General features: G+C 37.7%; 1 protein-coding gene across 2 annotated transcripts; it reads right to left on the bottom strand.

Annotated features, from left to right (window-relative positions):
• Positions 1–10,606: 10,606 nt before the first annotated feature.
• Positions 10,607–20,391, bottom strand: zbtb43 (zinc finger and BTB domain containing 43). 2 transcript variants are annotated; one of them, XM_060841084.1, is made up of 2 exons: positions 20,355–20,391; positions 10,607–13,021 (listed from the first exon to the last, which is right to left on the bottom strand). In XM_060841084.1, the coding sequence occupies exon 2, from the start codon at positions 13,016–13,018 to the stop codon at positions 11,585–11,587; it is 1,434 nt and encodes a 477-aa protein (XP_060697067.1). In that variant the 5' UTR covers positions 13,019–13,021; positions 20,355–20,391; the 3' UTR covers positions 10,607–11,584. The 2 variants fall into 2 exon arrangements, with proteins under 2 accessions (XP_060697067.1, XP_060697068.1); XM_060841085.1 differs by lacking the exon at positions 20,355–20,391 and adding an exon at positions 18,344–18,365.
• Positions 20,392–20,682: the final 291 nt, after the last annotated feature.

Raw genomic sequence — 20,682 nt, 5'->3', positions numbered from 1 at the left:
CTCTGGAGTACAGCTTTTTCATCCACGTTTGGAACAAAGTTCTAATTACGTCAAAGCCAAAATGCATTGGCAGAATCCAAACTAAACATCAGCGAATAAGTGCTATTTAATAGCACTGTCAGTAACCGCTTCTATCACTTGTCGATGATTGAATGTCGACTGAAGGGGCAGTATTTAGATAGGTTGGATTTGTCCTGCTCTTCCTGCACAGACATACCTGTGCAATTTTCCACAATGTCAGGTAGATGACATTATTTTCAGGAACAGCTGGCTTTTAGACATGGCTAATACTGGACTATAAGTCTAAATTTGTAAGGGCCCATAACTTTTACGAGATTCAGTGTCTTTAGCTGTTTATTGATACCCTGTGGGGTGAACTGAATTGGTTAAAAATGGCATCTGTTATCCTGGGACCAGGAAGAGACCAAGAATAGATCATCCACTTGGCACATCAGACTGAAGATAAATGTAAATACTTCAACCTTGTATTTTGTACTGGTATACTGGGTTCCTCCCAGTGGATATTTGTGAATTCTACACTTCCTGTGAGCTGTTTTAATTGTCATTCATCATTCACAACTGGATGTGCAGAATCACTGATCTTCAATCTGATCTGTTGGTTGCAGGATCACTTCGTCCTGTCTATTGCATGCTGCTTCCACTGTGTGGTATGAGTACAACTGTGTTGTAGCTTCACTAGATTGACACCTCATATTTAAGTATGCATGGTGCTGCTCCTGGCAAGCCCTCCTGCATTCTTCAGCAAACCAATGTTGATTTACTGACACAATGGTAATGGTAGAGATGGGGATATGCTAGGCCATGAGTTTACTAATTATGGTTGAATACAATTCTGCTGTTGTGTTGACCGTGATTCATGGATGCTCAGTTTTGAGTTGCTAGAGCTGTTTGAAGTCTTTTCCATTTGGAAACCCAGAAACTAAGAGCAAAAGGAGATCGTGAGGCCCATTCAACTTGCTCTACCATTTAAAATGAACATGACTGAACCTTTGTCTCAATGTCATAGTCTCCTTTTCTCCCCATACTCATGATCCTCAGTGATTTGATCACCACGTTACGTAGCACAGAATTCTAAGGGTCCATCCGGAGGGGGATGGTAGCTGGGAATGTGATAGATAGATGAAGGTGGGGGTGAAGGTCAGAAAGGAGGGTAGAGCAGATAAGTGGGAAGGAAGGTGGACAGGTAGGACAGTTTAAGAGGGCAGTGTCCAGTTGGAAGGATGTATTTGGGATAAGGTAGGGGGAGGAGAAATGAGGAAACTGGTGAGGTCCACATTGATCCCATGTGGTTGGAGGGTCCAAACGCGGAAGATAAGGGTCGGATGTGGAATGATCCTTTAGAGCCTTAGACAGAGATCGGTGTGGGTGCAGGTTTTGCCCTTCTTGCGGTGAGAAAACAAATTTCTCCTGATCTCAATCCTAAATGGTCTGACCTGTATCTTGAGACCATGAACTCTTGTTCTAGACACTCAATCAAAGCCCAGTTTGTCTAGTTCTGTTATAACTTTTTTAGATTTCAAATGAGATCTCCCTTACATCTTTGAAACTCCAGTGAATGTAGACCTAGTTGACCGATTCGCTTCTAATATGTCAATCTTGACATCCCAGGAATCATTGTTGAAGAGTGTGGTGCTGGAAAAGCACAGCCGGTCAGGCAGCATCCAAGCATCAGGAGAATCGACATTTCGAGCATAAGCCCTTCATCAGGAATAAGGCTTGTGGCATGAGGGGGCAGAGAGATAAATGGAAGGGGGTGGGACTGGAGGGGGAGGGGGTAAGGTAGTTGGATATGCGATAGGTAGATGAAGGTGGGGGTGAAGATGATAAGTCGGAGAGGAGGATGGGATGGATAGGTGGGAAAAAACATGGACAGGTAGGACAGAAGTTAGTAGGTGGGTGGGGGGGGGGGGGGAATTGGCGCAGGTTTTTGCACTTCTCGGCATCTTCCCCTGCCACCGCAAGAAGGGCAAAACCTGCACCCACACCGATCTCTGTCTAAGGCTCTAAAGGATCATTCCACATCCGACCCTTATCTTCCGCGTTTGGACCCTCCAACCACATGGGATCAATGTGGACCTCACCAGTTTCCTCATTTCTCCTCCCCCTACCTTATCCCAAATACATCCTTCCAACTGGACACTGCCCTCTTAAACTGTCCTACCTGTCCACCTTCCTTCCCACTTATCTGCTCTACCCTCCTTTCTGACCTTCACCCCCACCTTCATCTATCTATCACATTCCCAGCTACCATCCCCCTCCGGATCCCCCCCCCCCCCCCCCCCCCCCATTTATCTCTCATCCCCCTTGGGCTACAAGCCTTATTCCTGATGAAGGGCTTACGCTCGAAATGTCAATTCTCCTGATCCTCGGATGCTGCCTGACCGGTTATGCTTTTCCAGTATCACACTCCTCGATGCAGTCCTCACTTTCTCCATTCCAGTAATCAGTCTGGTGAACATTTGCCACTCTCTGAATGGCAAGTACATATTTTTCTTTTGTAAGACCAAAACTGCACACATTACTCAGGTGTAGCTTCACTAAGGCCCTGTGCAGCTCAATAACACACCCTTCTGTACTCAAATCATCTTGCAATGAAGCGCAAAATACCTTTTGCCCTCTTTACTGCTTGCTACACCTGAATATTTGCTTTCAATGATCATTAGTCCTTTTGTATATCAACATTTCCCAATATATTAAATAATACAGATATTCTGTTTTTCCTATATAAATGGATTACTTCACACTTATCCGCATTATACAATATCTGTCATGTATTTGGCCACTGTCAATTTCTCTAAATTGTTTCAAAGCCTCTTTACTTCCACCTCACCAATCACCATTTCTCTTAGTGTCATAAGCAAATTTGGAAATATTACATTCGTTTCCCTCAAAATGTAAATTGTGTGTGTGTACATACACACACACACACAGAATAGTTGGTTCCCAAGCAGATACCTGTAGTACTCCATTAGAACCATTCTCCATGAAAAATACCCATTCATTCCTGTTTCTATTCGCTAATCAATTCTCATTCCATCTCTGTTAATTATTCCCATGTGCTTTATTTTTGCCCACTAGCCTCTGACGTGGAACTTTTACAGTTTTCTGAAAATCCAATACACCACATCACCCTATCTATTCTACAAGTTATATCCTCAAAAAACTCCAACAGTCTTGTCAAACATGATTTCCCTTTCCTAAGTCCATGCTGACTTTGGCTAATTCTGTTGATACTTTAAAATGTCTTGTTATCACATCCTTTATAATACTTCTATCATTTTACATAATACTGAGTTATGGTCTATAACTCCAATTTTCTCCCTTTTTTTAAATTAAAAATAGTGGAGTTACTTCTGTCCCCTTCCAATCTGTAGGAACTATTCCCAGAATCTAGAGAATTTTGGAACATGGCAAACAACACATTCACTATCTCTATGCCCACCTTCTTTAGTATTTAGGAATGTAAATTATCAAGCCCTGGGGATTTATCCAATAGGTTTTTTAAAAAAAAAAATAATTTCCATAAATTCCTTATACTCAATAGATCCTTCTTTCCCTAACATTTCTGTTAAGTTATTTGTGTCTTCTGTAAAAGTAAATGCTTAATTGTTCTACTATTTCCTTGATCTCCCATTAGCAATTCTGCCATTTCAGACTGTGTGGGACCGACCTTTATCTTCATTAATCTTTTTCTTTTTACATATTTTTAGAAGCTTTTACAGTCAATTTCTATGTGCTCCGCAAATTTACTGTCACACACTACTTTTCTCCTCTTAATCAATCTCTTGTTCCTCATTTGCTGAATCCTAAACTGCTCAGTTCTCAGGCTTGCTACTTTTTCCAGCAACCTTAACTGACTCTCGTTAGATCTAATAACCAATCTACTGCAACCAACTCTTGCCTCATCTTCATAGTTTTCTTTGTTTAGATTTAGGACCCAAGGTTTAGATTGGACTTCTTTAACTTTCTATCCCAATGAGGAATTCTATTACATTATGTCATTTTTCACTGAAAGGCTTTGTACAAGATTATTAGTTAATTCCTTCTCATTGAACAATACCAAATCTAAAATAGCTGTATCCCTCATTGGTTCTTCAGCATACTGACTTAAAAAACTCTTGAACTAATGATATAGTAAAAAAAATCCCGCATGCAGAATTTTAAGAGCTAAGAATCTATCATGTTTTGTTGCTAATGTGATTAATCCAGTCTACAAATAGATTAAAATCATCAATGATTACAGTAGCCCCTTTGTAACGTGCACTGTTAATTTACTGTTTAAAGTTGCTCCTTATAGTTTGGAGGCCTATAGACAACATCCATTAGTGTTTTCTGCCCCTTGTTGATTCTTGGTTCCACCAAGACCGATTCTGCATCTATGATATTATTTCTCACCATTGCTGATTTCAATTATTACTGACAACGTTAGCCTTCCTTTCCTTTTTTACCTACCCTTCCTAATACTGAATATCTGTGGATATTCTAGTCATCCTGCAGCCGAATGTCTAACTATTTATGTTGTTAATTCATATATCTTATTGCAATTTCTCCATGTACTCAGATACAGTACCATTAGGTGCGTAGCTAACATTATTACACATCTTTTTTGTTCTATGGCTTTATTTGCTGCTAACCTCCTTTCCTCTGCCTTCCATATTTGCTTTCTAATCTTCCACCTTTTACTTCTGTCCCGGTTTCCATTTCTTGTGTCTCCCAGCTCAGGTTCACATTCTCTTGCTACTCTAGTAACTCTTACCTCAGTTCTAGTGAACGCCCCTATAAGGATAACATTCCTGCTCCTGCTGGGGTGTAATACATCCAGTTTGAAGAGGTTTCATCTTCCCTAGAATAAGTCACAATGTTGCTAGAATATAAATCCTCTTCCTGTACCATTTCTTCAGCCTCATATTCATCTGTCTATTTTTCTGTCCTTGGTTTCTTTAGCACGTGACATTGAGAATAATCCTGGGTTATTATCTGAGGTCCAGCCATTGATTTCCTAGCTTGCCACATTCGATTTGCAGGATTCCACTCTCTTTTTAGCGATGCCATGGGTACTGATGTGCATCTTGACCTTTGGCTGTTCACCCTCCTACTTCAGAATGTTCTGCAGTCACTCATTCAAATCCTTGATCTGGCATCAGACAGACAACAGACCATTCTGATGCCATGTCTGCAGCCAAATAAACATCTATCTGTTCCCTTTACAATAGACCCCCTTATCATTATTACTTTCAACTTTTTTGTTTGTACCCCTTCCACCTCTCACCCATGCAGCCATTTGTGGTGTTACAGTCTTGGTCTCTCAGGGAAATGCAGAGAGAACCTTCTCCCCCAGTAGTATCCCCAATGAAAATATCTGTTCAAGGGGGATCCAGGGTACTACCTACCTAGTGTTTCTTACTCTGTTTGGTGCTCACCCATTAACTTTCTGCCCATGTACTCTGTACCTGTATTGTGATAGCCACACTCTACAGCTATCCACAAAGATCTCAGTCTTGTGGATGCTCCAGCAAATACAATCACTGGTCCAGCTTCAAAACATGGGTTTTGAGTAACTGCTGCACAGTCATCCTGACTTCCCACATCATACAGGAGAGTATTCCACCTAGCTAAACTACCCTGCTTTAACATTATCCCCCTTTAAGTTCACTTCCTCCAGTTTAACAAATGTCAAATACATATTAGAAAACTTATCTTAATACTATTACTTTAAACACTACTCAATCTAAACCAAAGACCAGATTTATTTTCAATTCAAATTGAAATTCAAAGTCCTGTTATTTTGGGGAAAAAAAGTGGAACAAGCCAACAAGCAAATCATCCAAGTCCGTTTACATTTATTATATTCTATGTAGTGATACAAACAGTCACAGTTTCTTCTATGAGAAGAAGTTAATACTCACAGCATTGGCACTTGAAATAAACAAGCCATATACTGTTTACGTATCAGAATATAAAGAGAAGATTAAACCACAAAAAGAAAAAAAAGATTCACATAATAGCTGACATTATTGTGGTTAGTTTCAGTGTAAATTCACATTGACAGCACTTTTTAAATAACATTAGACAAAACATGAACACTTGTGATATAACAGTTAATAAACAACTTTGATATCAATTGTTCAGAAAGAATGACCATTTATATTTGAAAACCTAACGACATAGGTTAAACAAACACAGAATATCATGTAGTGACCCACTTGATTTTAAAACTAGATTTGAAGACAATATCAATTTGATGCTTCTTTTTTAAATATTTTTCTGATACACACTGGTATTGGAGCACTGCAATATTTCAAAAAAATATTGCAGTGTTTGCCTTGCATTTTGCTAGAAAGGTCAAATGACAAGATGCATTATGTGTCAAAATTTTCTAAATGCACAGCTTCTTTTCTTTTTTTTTAAATGGTAGTCTCATTGCTAAACATATTTTGAAATTTTATTTTCTAAAGGAAGGAATTTAAGGAAGGAACCAAATAGGCTTTTCAAAGGCTTCATCTTCTCCTTCCAAAACAGGCACCGAATTAATAGCATTATGATTTATAGGTTGAAGAAAATTGCGAAGGAAACAAAGTAGTTTAAGGCCAATTATATAAACATTACTATTCATAACATTATACCAGAGAGAACAAAACTACACCGATCTCCTGATTCATCATACAAATAAGGAAAAATTGCATTCTTGTTGCTTGACCTTTCAAATCATTCAAAAATGCTGTTTATCTACTCAAATTGAGGCTTTGTGCTATATACATTTTGTAATAGCTAATAAAAATAAAGAACCAGGATCTAGAACTAAAGATGCAATTATGAAACAAAAGCCTAATTAATCACCTTATATTCAATGATTATATTGTCACAAATAGCGTAGTACACAAGCAACAATCACACAATAGTACATTCTGAGCATTTTGCTATACAGTACCTTAATTCGGCATCATGGTTATTCCCTTAGTCATTCATAATAACTTAAGCTCAGTACCAGAAATGTGCTTGATGTGCATGGTACTTTTTGTGGATATCTGAACTTATGACTTTCAAAGCTTAGCCGTGTTAACACATAGATAACAATACTTTGACACAATGGGAAACCTGACAAACTAATGATGTGCAATAGAGAGGAATTCTTAAATTCACTGAAATTCCACTTGGCATCAAAAAATCTATAGTAAATACATTTCACACAACCTAAGTTTGTTGCAGCTAGCACTTGAAACGTTTACATCTGATATTTGGTAGCATTACAACATACAGTTTTACATAGCCTTTACATAGACAGGATAACTGCCTGAAACTCACTGTATGGAGTTATACTGAATATTTATCACAGAAAAGGTCACATTTTTGAAGTTATAATATGAGAATGTCTTTCAAAAGATGAGCAAGTCAATTATCCCAACTACTGTAATTCACTGATCAAATGTCTCAAAGTATATTTCTGCAATAAGTCTTTTGTTAGTAACCAGTCAATTATGCCTTGGAAAACAATAACTGCTTTAACTCATCATTTTTATTATATATAAAAAGTCTAAAATCAATTATATTATTCTATGATATAATAAACTATCAATTTCAAAATCTGAAACTAAAATTCTGTAATCTAATAAAATAAATCAGTGCACATTTACTTACCATCTTTATTACACTTAATTTTAGATTATTTCAAATAAAGATGAAAATGGCTAATGGGAGAAATGATGGAACAGTCATGGATTCAAAATAGTATTTTGAAGTTGTTAACGAGTTTTAGTTGAAATGTAGTCACTTATTTTTCCATGTTGCCTATAGTATTTCCAAACCAGTTTTTCCCAATGTTACTGTCATATTACACAAAGGTATTGCCCCCATAATATATCCATTGTGATGGCAGCAATGGCATTTGCAAAGCCAGTATAAATTGATAACATACTACGATCAGTGACAGCAATAAAACCTTTTTCAGGAACAGAGAACATGCAGGTATTTTGGGGTGATGGAATCAAATTTTATTCCATTTGTCGTAAAAATTCATCAAAGGATATCAGAAACATACAGGGTATCAATCAAATAAGGACTATATCTTAAATAAGACAATGCCACAAAATTAGCTTTGTGCAATTAAGTGGAGGTTGTCATAACGAAGAAACTGTTTGTTGCAAAACAGTTTAGTTACCTGTAATACATCCATACAGAATCATTAAAGTTCAAATGTGAAGCAGAGTATTCAGTGTCATATATAAGTGCTATTTCCCTAAGCCAAAATAAATACTTTCATTCCATTTCCCTGGTGTTGCTGTACTGACTGCTATTTAGTCTGTGAAGACAGTATATTGAAGGTTGGGAAGTGAGCTTGGAGTAAGAAACGGGGTTGGACAGGGGAGAGAGAAGAGAGAGAGCGAGAGCGCGAGAGAGAGAGAGAGAGAGAGAGAGAGATAGCGATAGAGATAGCGATAGAGACAATATGCAAAGATTTACCAAATGTCAAATTGGCACTTTACAAATCATTACTAGACTAATTTAATGTTCACAAATAAATTATTAAAATATACAAATGAATCAAAAGCTACTAAATGGTGGGATATAAACTGTGTTGACATTTTGTTCTCAGTCCTTCTTTTTCAAAAAAAAGTTAAATCATGCAAGTGTGTATGATTCTGACATGGACTATTGTGGAGAAAGTGTTGAATAAGCTCAAATAGCCCATTACAGCGTACCTTTTATTTTATTTCAGAATTAACTTGTTACTAGAAAAGGACACGCAATGGAATTCAAAGATTAAACATCATTTCAATCTCCCTCTAATCGTCAAGGCACAAATAGATCCCTTCTCTCTCTCTCTCCCCATATCATTCAAATTGTCCACGATGTTTGATAAATCTTGCTGGTACTGGAAAGGCAGACTCCGGTCATTCATATCACTAATTCTTTATGTGATCCTATGTATGTACTTACGAAATCAGCCATTAGAAGTTTCAATACTTGAGGCTGAGCAACAACCCTTAATTGAAATACAATGGAATAGACTTTCACCTTTCTACTTCACCAAGAACCTGATATTCCAGGTTGGCTATCTGTTAGGAAACTGCCTGATTTTCATATCCATTCAAACCAACGACAGAGAACATTGGCTACCCAACCCTGTTCGAAAAATCAGCTAATCTGCAATGTCAATTTTATGCCCAGATGAAAATCTATGACAAGTTTATAATTTAGATTATCTTTCTATTTCACCTTCAGGTTTACCATTCAACTTAAGATACAGCTGTGATTCACAAAGGTTGCAGTTTTAAAAAGCAAATCAGTTTAGATTCTTGTTAACTATAATTTTTTCCCGTTATCAAGTCCTTCCCTTCTTATGGCACACACTACTTAACAAAACCCAGAAAATCTGAGCAAAATTAGCAATCTTCAAATCTGTATTCAGACATTTCTAAAGTTTGGACAGTTTACAATTCTGCAACTTGTCAGCAGAGAATATTGGTAAGCTTGCTGCTGCTTATCCATTTGGTCAATGTCAACCAACTCCCACTGAAAACCTATGTTTCCACATCCCACCAATGAATCAACCTAGCTGACCCATTAACAACATTCTAAAATTCCAAGCTCAGACATCAGATTAATATCTGCCTCAAATTCACAGCAAAATGTTTCAGAGCCAAACTACCTAGTGACTCAACTTACAGAGGATGAATGGATATGAATACACAAGTAGCAGTCCTCTATGGGTACCACTTGCAAATACAGAAATCCTCAGTATCCACAAAATCACGAATCGCAAATTCACCACCAAAAAATAAGTTAACAAAAATCAACACAGTGGACAAAAATCACGTTTTCTGCTATATCTCAACATATTTTTAATGTTCTCCAGTGAATTCCATCATCTGCAGGGGTTCTCAGGTACAAAACCCTCATGGATACAGAGGAATGCCTGTATTGAGACTTTCTGGAAAAGGTATAAAAACTGTAGCAGACTGGAAGCACTATATTTGCAATAATATATATTGATCACATCACTTCAGGGTCAAGGTGGTTTATAGCTAACTATTGCTTCATTGATCACAAATCAACTGCTTGCAGTCTTTTGTAATCTAAAATCCCAAAGTACAGTTATTTCATACCAAGATTGCCTTTAGTCCTCCAGCCTAATTATGGTAATGTAAATCATTGAATGGATGTGCAATTGTCAAGTGTTTCATTCAGACAGAACATTGCTGGCCATTTTCAAGAAAACAACTAACTTTAGATACTTTCCTATGCACGTTTACAAGATATTGATTAACTACTGATTGGACCAAAAAGCTGTTCTATTGAATCCTGCATTCTCAGCTTTGGTTGCTGGAAAGCAATCTTTTGTCTCATTTGTTTATTCCTATCCTCTTTCTTCCAAAAACTGTTTGTCTTATTATTGGGTCACAGTTTCAAGGGCCTATGTCTGTATGAGCAATGTTTAATTGAAAGGAATCTTCTACTTACCAGACTATTAATTGATTATTTAAACCACCAATAAGATAATCATTATCCAATACTTGTGTTCAATATTTACTGTGCCAAAGATATAACAACTGCAAATATATACAGTATATAAATAAAAAATACCTATCAATCGACTATCTTCATTACTGTCAATCTGCTGTACGTTTAGTTATATAAAGCCGATATCAACTGAGACAAGTACGCACTGCTACTGTGTCAAATATTCCAATATTACTCAAAGCTTTTCATGAACTGTTGTTCTCATCATACAACATCTCAAACAAGTCTTGTTGAAAGTTCAGCAGCTTTCATGTAATTTGCATTTCTATGTTGACTGCAAACTAACCTGTGGCCTACTCATACAGATCACATTTAGAACTAATTAACACCAGAGGTCGGAGTTTACCACTTACCACTAAATCATAAGACCCAGGTATAATTTTGTTGTTCAGAATTAGGTTCAACAACAGAGCAATTTAAGTGTAATTGTAAGACAGTACCCTTTTCAACCTTCAAGTACAACATTCTAAATTGGTTACAGAAAAGGAGACCATTTGGCCTGTCATGTCCACACAGACCCTTTGCAAAAGCAAATGATTGTAGACAATTTTCACTTTTAGGTTTAATCACTTGCATGAAAACCAAAGTCACTTTAAGCTGCTACCTCAATCCTCTGTTACAAAGAATTACCTTTGTTAGTTGAACAGCATTTCTACACATAATACTTCCAGTTTAAATTTTACAGTATTGGTGTGCAAATGCAGCATACAACATATTAGCAAAATACCATTCAAAGTCTATTCTTGGTTTTGCTTTTCCTTTTTTCCATTCAGTTTTATATGTAAGGCTCAACTCTTCATTTCGATTCGCCAAAGATCACAATTGTGCAATACTTAAGTGTAACATGACTGGAAAAATGTTTTGGTCAAATAAGTGTTGTTATGGCACCAACATAGTTCAACTGATGCCCAGGCTGTCACTACTGAGACTGTTGATTTTCTACTGGATATGAGGACACCACTAAATGAGTCAAAAGCACTTCAAATGTCTTCACTACATAAAGTACCTTATATCATTCACTGAGCCAGTTGGCCCATTTGCTTTGTCAGCGAACATCAGGTACCTGATACAGCTTAGTGCATGATGTCACATGACGATGAAAACTGTCTCGCCACATGAATTTCTTACTGCAGATGTGGCACTCGTACGGTTTAATGCCAGTGTGGATCTTCATGTGGCCAACAAGATGGTGCTTCATTTTAAATTTCTTACCACAAACACCACAGCCGTAAGGCCGAAGACCTAGATGCATGCTCATGTGCCGATCTCGCTGACTCTTGTGAGTAAAATTTTTGCCACATTGACAAGGGTAAAGTTTGTAAACAACAGCTGTAAAACCAGAGTGCGAGGTCTTTTCGCTGACACCCGTTCCTAGTTCAGCTTCAACACCATAGCCTGGCAATCGATTCACCTGCATTTCAGCTGCCATTAAAGGGTCCTGATGGTGCGCACTGACACTTATCTCTCCCCGGTCAGATGAAAATTCATCCAGTGATGAACCATAGTAATCAACCTGCTCATCATAAGAACTACGTTCATGATCATCTTTAAAAATCTCCTGGGTTTTGGCAGCAACAACATGAAAGCTGTCATCAATGCTGGAAGATTGGATCACTGGTTCAGCTCGAGTAAGATTTTCTGATTCAGAGATATGTTGCTCTTCAGCAGTAGGGCATGATGTTCCATCACCATAATCCTCTTCAAATTTCTCTTGCTTCACATACACCCACTGCTTGTGAGGCATTATACTAGGTCGACTATAGATTGGCCTGGTATATGGATATTCTATAGTATCGCTTGCTCCTTCCTCACCATCCTGACTGCTCATTTCTGCACTTAAATGATCATGTTCCCCAGAGGAATTGCTAGGCAGGTTGTCATGATCCATTAATTGGGGTGGTGACATGTCATCCTCTTTAGGGCTGTCTTCGCCATTTTCAGCCTTTGAATCCCCATTCACACTTCTATGAAACTCAGGGTGCCCCACAGCCCCAAGTTCTGAAGGTTCTACTGAACCAATGAAATTGCTGCTGCTAGGTGACTGATGATCATTCAAATGATTAGACTTCTGGCAATGAACTGCTGGGCACACTTTTAAAAGTTCTGTACACTTATCTACAACATGCCACATTTGAAGAAAGCTTGCCACTGTTAAGTAACTAACAATGTCAGTGGCTGGCAGTACAAGTTTTCCTGTGTAGCAAAACAACAAAACATTTTCAAATGCCTTTGGATTCATTACATCTGGTAGAAGGATTCGATTACTGTTCTTCAGTAGTACCTGATCACAAAAATAAGGTGAAGTGGCAGCCAGGACAGCCCTATGGGCTCTGAATAAATGGCCCTGAACTTGAATAGCAATGTCACATAACTGTCCCTCTTGACGCTGTTGGTTTAACTTCTGTAGTAGAGTATTTGTAAAATTTGGGAATTCCACATGAAAAAAATTAGTTGCTAGCTCCATCGTGGATGAAAGCATGTACTGTTCAAAACATAAGACAATAAATATGTTAAACATGATTTTTGGAAACTGTTAATGTAATGCTGATACTCAAAAAAGATCAGTCTTAGCCTCAGAAACCTTTTGTTAAACATTTGCTCTCAAGCAAAACAGCCATATTGAAGGTCAAAAATAAAGCCTCAAAGTATTACAAGTAGGGTGGTTGTACATGGTTATTTTTTGAACTGGAGGCCTATGACAAGAGGTGTGCCACGAGGATCAGTGCTGGTTCCAGTGCTTTTTCTTCATTTACACAAATCCTTTGGATACAAATATAGAGGGCATGGTTAGTAAGTTTGCAGATGACACCAAAATTAGTGGTGTAGTGAACAGTGAAGAATGTTATCTCAGAGTATAACAGGATCTTGATCAGATGCGCCAAGGAGGTTTAATTTACATAAATATGAGATGTTGCATTTGGGGATGACAAACCAGGGCAAGACTTATACATTTAATGGTTAGGCCCAGGAAATGTTGCCAAATAAAGAGATAATAGAAGTGTAGGTGCACCGTTTCTTGAAAGTGAAGTCGCAGGTACACAGGATGATGGAGAACACATTTATCATGCTTGCCTTCATTAGGCAGTGTATGGAGTACAGGAATTGGGATGTCATGTTATGGCTGTTCAGAACACTGATGAGGCCATTCTTAGAATGCAGCGTTCAATTCTGGTTTTGCTGCTATTGGAAAGTTGTTGTTAAACTTGAAAGAGCTCAGAAAAGATTCACAAAGATGTTGCTGGGATTGGAGGGTTTGAACGATAGGAAGAAGCCGGTGCATTTTTTTCCTGGAGTATTGGAAGCTGAGGGGTGACCTCACAGAGGTTAATAAAATCACGAGGGGCATGGATAGGGTAGCTAGCCAAGGTCGTCTTCCCAGGTAAGAGGGCTAAAACTAGAGGCCATAGATTTAAAGTGAAAGGGGAAAGATTTGAAAGGGATCCGAGGGGCAACCTTTTCACGCAGAGGGTGGTGCACGTATGGAATGAGTTGCCAAAGGAGGTAGTGGATGTGGGTACAATTATAGAATTTAAAAGGCATCTGGATGGCTACATAAATAAGAAGGGTTGAAAGGGATATGGACCAAATGCTAGCAAATGGGACAAGGTCAGTTTCAGATATCTGGTCGGCACGGACGAGTTGGACTGAAGGGTCTGTTTCTGTGCTGCATAAAACTCATGATTCTATGACACAAATCAAATCCAAGATCTTTTCTCTTAGCTTTGAAGATCATGTTTAGGCTGACTTCTTCCCATTGAAGACATTTTATAGTGACAGAGCTAAAAGTGGTAGGGTTGGGGTTAGAACTCCATAAGTGAGAATAAACAGTGACAAATTATATAATGCACTGAAATAATTAAAACATGCATAATTATAATTTGTTTTTTTTAAATTAAGGATATATACATTCAACAATCAGGAAACTCAACAAATGGAAAGATTTATGATCTGTCTACATACACACATAAAGGCTTCACCTCATATTGATACTGCTATGATATTTAAACCAATTTCCAGATTAAAAGTGGCAGTGCACCATTTTATTGGGTGCGTGCTGAAGTAATCATATGGATTTGTTTTTATTTCCAGAACAAAGTACATTTTAATGTTAAATTAGAGTTGTTGGTATTTAAGAATTAGAAGTATTAGGTTCTCATTTGAACAATGAACCTTAAAGCAGTTATATATTTGTTTACAACAATTATTTGTTTATAGCAATTATTTTAAATCCAATGATATCAAATTGACCCATATTAACTAAATGTTCTGGTAAAATAATTAATTTTTAATTAAAGACATGTATTCCATCCCACCCAAATCTGTCTCATGCATGTAGAAATGCAATGTCATGAACAATATTTTCCATTTCAAAATGCATTTTCCAATTATTTATTTTTAAATTCTGATTTTACTTTCACATTTCTTACGTAATTTTATAGATAGCATGAGAATTCATAGGTCAGTCAAAATGCTGGCAGATCCAAATCTCCCTGAGGCAAAATAAAATGCTAATTGCATACAGTTACTTACACTTGAAATTATTTGTACAAATTATATTCAATTCTTAATGCAAAGATTCTTGAACGTCCACTTTTATGGACTGTAAGACAGTAAGGAATTGGTTCCAGTGAGGGGAAACATCTAAATTTACCACTGTAGTTTAATTTGGAAATGAAACATTGGTTTGAATTTTGATCTGAAATAGGGCTGTGGTTAGACAGTTTCGAATCTAGAGTTTTCACTATGGAAATACTCATACAGATTAACGTGTAAAATAATGCCAAGTGACAGTTTTGTACAACTTTAGGGCAGGACTGCAGTTTTGATGAGCTGGTTGACAATCTTAATATAACTGTCATGTAGTACACAACATGTTTCAAAATTTACAACACTTTTTTTTTCCAGATTTAAAATGATATGGATGAAAATATTTATTTGCAGAACTGAGTCATGTTGAATACATCTAATATAAATTTATGATTATGTTTCTTAGTTCTTGGTCTTATTCATTTCATGATATTAGTTTGATGGCCCAAAAAATAACAGGAAGGAGAAGTGGTTTACTCTGTCACATTCTGACAAGCTGAAAGCAATAAAAGTTAAAACCAAATACATTTCCTCCCCTTCCGATGTTCCAAAATGACTGCTCCATCAATTTTATCCCAGTCCATTCTTCCTCACCACAAGTCCTGGTTTTTCTTCCCTAGCATCTTCCCATTCATAAGCATGAACTGCAACATCCATCCTTTTAATTCCTCCATTTCCACTCTTTTTGCCCAAACCCACTTTCCAGATTTACTTGTACAACACATTATGCATAAATGTACTCTCCTCTACGATGAGGAGACAAAATGCAGATTAGATGATCACTTTGCTGAACAGCTCCATTCTGTCCACTTACCTGACATGGAGCATCTAGCTACTTGTCACTATAACTTACTGTCCCAGTTCACTTTGATGTCTCACTGCTTGGGCTCCTACACTGTTCTAATGGAGATGGAGTTGGAGGAAATGCAGTTCATTTATCTAATAGGCTTAAAAATGTGGATAATTTGGACACCAGGTTATGTGCCAGAATCACTTGGGACGGAAAACATCTGAGTTGGAGTGTGGGATCAGGATCACTTTCAGTATATGACTGATGGACAGTTCATACACTGGGTATCTACCTGCATTTCTATCTTGTCTCAGCCCATAGCACCTAAAATTTGCAAAGATGTGTCCCTAACCTTCCAATATTCAGCTATAAACATTTATACTTTCTCCAGATTTATCTTTAGTTCTATTAAGCTTTTTAGTCTCATACCATTGTCCCTATCATTTCATAACTTGAACCAACATATTAACCCCATTTCTTTCCACAGATGCTTCCTAATTTGCTCAGTATTTCCAGCATTTTCATAAAATTAAAATTTGCCTTCATCTAGCTACCATTAACTTTATTAACTGACGTAAAGTAGAATTATGAATTTATATTAATTCATCACTAGCAAGCAAATTTTAAAATCTATGGATGGTCTTTGAATAGCTTCTCATGACATGCCTTTTGAACAGCACAGTTGTACATTGGTTCCCATTCAATCTCCAATATCTGTGATAGATTTTTAGCAGCAATTTCATTTGGAAATGGGTTCCAAACTTGCTCATTTGTGTGTGATTCGAAAATCACAGCAGTTAAACTCCTCATATTTCAACAGAATGTATTTTTGTAATTCAATTTAAAATTCCCCATATCAAGGGTGCCTTAAGTATCAATCTCTTATGGTTAGTCTTGACTAGTGGTCAGGATCTCTTTGCTTCAATGACACTGCAAGAGCTACTGTTGATCTGAACCTGCTTCAGTTTAAGTTCTAAATAAGTGACCATACCTGGCTTGAATTGCTGAACACCCATCTCACATGTGTACTGCACTTAATTCAATAAATATTACATAGCATCTAAATTAAACTCATTCTTTCCTAAGGCGCAACTCTCAGTCATTCTACACAATACATAATCTTCAAGCTTGTTGTCATGCAATAACTAATTTATTAGTGCCCATGTTGGCTCCTGAAGTAATAACACATCTCATTATGGGCTCTAACACAAACAATCTTTTGATCATACAGTATCATTTGTTATTTTGTTTGAACCAATTTCCCTATGACCACCAATTCTTGCAAATTCCTCTTCCCTATAGCCAAAGAGTAGAACACTATAACTGGATCTATGTCAGAAATTGTAATAATGTGAAAACCATGTTCTACTGTTGAAATTAGAGGCATACCTAAAAATCGAAAATCAAAACAATTATGTTTATCCTTGAAATGGCACAAAACATTGTGGCAAATTGTTTTGTTGACCTGACTAACAGCACTGTAAAATAACTTGCATGTGGCTAACCAAATATTGTATACTGCCATTAGCAGGTCTCTATGTTCACAGTACATTTCAAGAGATCTGCATTTTCATGAATAATCAGTAGAGTATATTCCTACCCCATTGTACTGCAGAAGATTCCTTGTTAGGTACTGCACCATCTCCAATAATTCCAGGACAAGGAGTCCAAGCTGCAGAAAAATTCCACATAAAAGCACCAAAACTGTCTCTTTACATCAGCTAAGAAAGGAATGCCAAAACTACCCAGATATCAGATTTTCAACATTAAAACTGGACAATTTCATCCAAACATAGATTACAAACTTATTTTTTCATGGAACTGGCACCCAAGCAATGTACCCGAAAATAATAGGCAAGAATCTACCAAGTTAGCATTGGCGTATTATTCAAATGTTCCACGCAGATGACTGGATTTTCTGCAGATTATAATTGGATTCCCTTATATTAACAATATGGAACTAAACTTATTGGTGCAATCACTCTGAGAATACGGAGTAGAATTATGTCTCCCACAGTCCTGTATAGAAGAGAGCAAAAGATTGCTTGCAGGATTGGAGGATTTGACTGACAGTGAGAATTTAAATAGATCAAGAACATTCTTACAGATAAAAGGATCAGAGAGTGACACAACTGCTCTGCTTGGAATTCTTTAAACAAAAACCTAGATAATGTAGGCCACAAGAGCAATTTCACCTTAGGCAGACATAAAACCAAAGGAAATGGTCTATGCTGGAGAGGATTTAAATTCAAAACTAATTTGAGGGAATACTATTTCAATGAGTATATGACCAAAAGATGTTACAGATTCTTTTTAGAGATGGTGGAAATGGTAATAATTATTCAAACATAAATTAAAGTGATTTTCAGAAAATGACATTTTGGAATGCATTATAAAAGTAATTTAAGACATCAATTGGTTATTCACTTGGTAAGATTGCAATCTTCGATCTCCATCGATGGCATTTGCATTTTTCTTGTGTCAAATCTGGGTTTATGATCACAGTGTTCAATCTCCAAATTTATTGTTATTATATCTTGCATCTATGAGGGTGGTCGAAGAATCCAGATGGATCTTGGTCTTTTGTCATTTCATAATTTGTATGTTCCTATTCTTAACCATCCTTGGAAGGTAGTGATGGTGGATCGTGTTCTTATAAATTAACAGGCCTACATTTGGAACAGGGATTCACCATTAAACATAACATTAATACAGTTAGAAAATAAAATGCTTCATGTTAGGTTGTCCTTGATCTCAAATCATTCAGTAATTAAATTTCAATGTTCAGTAAAATGAAAACAGAATTTTCTAAAGCTCTAACTAGAGAGGTGAATGGAGTCTAAGTTTCAAACTCTGGTTAAAGTTGAAGGTTAAGTTATTAGTTTATGGTAATTGAGAGAATGCACATGAAGTTCTGTGATTAACAGTGTGTCAGGATTTCAAAGCACAGTCTGATTTAGTCTTGCATTTGATTCCAAACGATTCAGTATCAATGATCAGAATCTAACGACCACATTTTGCTTCATTCTTAATTGATATAGTGAAAATAGACAAAGTTTCTTATGTGTTAAGCATACCAAAATCTTTTCTTTGCAAGGAAATCTTTCACTAACTTATTTTAAATCATACTTATAACTGGGTGAGACTGAAGATTTCTATTAAATGTCATCGGAGTATTCTCCATGGCAAAGCCTTGACCAAAGTCTACTTGCCAACCAATCAGCACAATCCTACTACAGTATAAAATGTTATTCCCTTTTATACTGTTATTCATGCAAATTGTCCTGATGAGTGCAAGTCAAAAAGCATCTTTTTTCCAGCAATACTCAAAATGTAAAGTGACGAAGATGGTAAGAAGTAACATTATCCAATATTCAGCTGTTCAATAAAACATTACCAGATCAACATTTGGCAAATTCGTTGAAATGTATTCTTTATGGAATATAAGAAATTACAAAACTTCTTACAAATCTCACCAAAAGAAATTGTATAATTAGAGAACATCACATTCACATGAAATATGCAATGAAGAACAGTGATAGCTATTTGGGAAGCGATTTACCAAGAAAGTAAGAGGTACTTTTTGACAATTTCATTACAAAATTTCCATACTCAAAAAAATTTGCTAAATGTAAAACAACGGAAGAATCTCATTTTTTTTCATAATGAATAGCGCAAGTTTTCAAAACAACCTACTTGTTAAAGATCAAAATTAACAAAGAAACTCTCCTATCCTTTTGACCAGTCTATTAAAGTTGGTATATTTGCAGAACGAAAAATGTTTAGTGGGCTTGAACTTATGATTTGCAGATGTCCAAATTAGACTAGAAGTCAACAAATCCTTGCCATATGGGTACGTAACTGCATATTCCTCGGGAAATAATAACTGAACGAAGTAAAGGAATGGTGATTTGGGAGCGGTGGGAAGCGTGCCACCCAGAAGTTTCTTCCCTGCTTCACAGCTGACCAGGTTGACACTAACTGGAAAGCCAAGCCCCGCCCCGTCCCCAGGGCCGCAACGGCCCGCCCTACTCGACATCCGATTCGCCAGCCAGCCACCCATCAGGTCATCCCGCCCACTTTCTAGGACCCCGCGTGACCCTACCCGACGAAGGGTCTGTCCCTCAAAGCGCAGCCAGCCAATCAAAGCGGTGATCCGCCATCTCCGCCCCCACATCCCCAACAACCACACACGCTCGCGCGCTCCAGCTCGAGACGTCAACAACCCTCTCTCTTTCTTGTGCTATGGGGCCTTGACAACCTCACGTCAGCCGGGGCCGAGGGAGGACAGGGACAAAGCGAGAGGACGGGCCTGGCCTGGCATGCCAGTCAGACAGACAGCGGTTCCCTTCACTCACCCCGCGACGCCGCTGTCGGTATGGTTTTGTGGAGCGTGCCCCGGACCGGGAGAGTTGAACCCGCACTCCCTCTCGCTCACCTGTGAGCTTCCCTTCACCTGATCCCTCGCCAGCAGGGCCTCGACACCCCGCGCCCACGTCATCTGCTCACGTGACTGCTGCCGCACGCACTCCGTGTAAACAAACGGGCCGCGCTGGCGCGCATGCGCACCAGCCCCCTCAGTCTTTCATAGAACATATTACAGTAGGCCATTCAGCCCTTCAAGTCTCCTCTTCCATTCAGTATGATCTCTATCTCAATGCCATATTTCCGCCTTCTCTTCGTACCTTTGATGTCATTACAATCTAAACAAGTAGCTACAATCATAGAATCCCTACCTAAATCTTTCTCAATCGCTGAAGGTAGCA

The sequence above is a fragment of the Hemiscyllium ocellatum genome, chromosome 21 (assembly GCF_020745735.1).
Source record: "Hemiscyllium ocellatum isolate sHemOce1 chromosome 21, sHemOce1.pat.X.cur, whole genome shotgun sequence".
Classification (NCBI taxonomy): Eukaryota; Metazoa; Chordata; class Chondrichthyes; order Orectolobiformes; family Hemiscylliidae; genus Hemiscyllium; species Hemiscyllium ocellatum.
This window is presented reverse-complemented; position numbering and strand designations above follow the sequence as displayed.

Coding starts and splice junctions, on each gene's coding strand:
- zbtb43 (XM_060841084.1), bottom strand. CDS start 13,018: ATGCTTTCATCCACGATGGAGCTAGCAACTAATTTTTTTCATGTGGAA.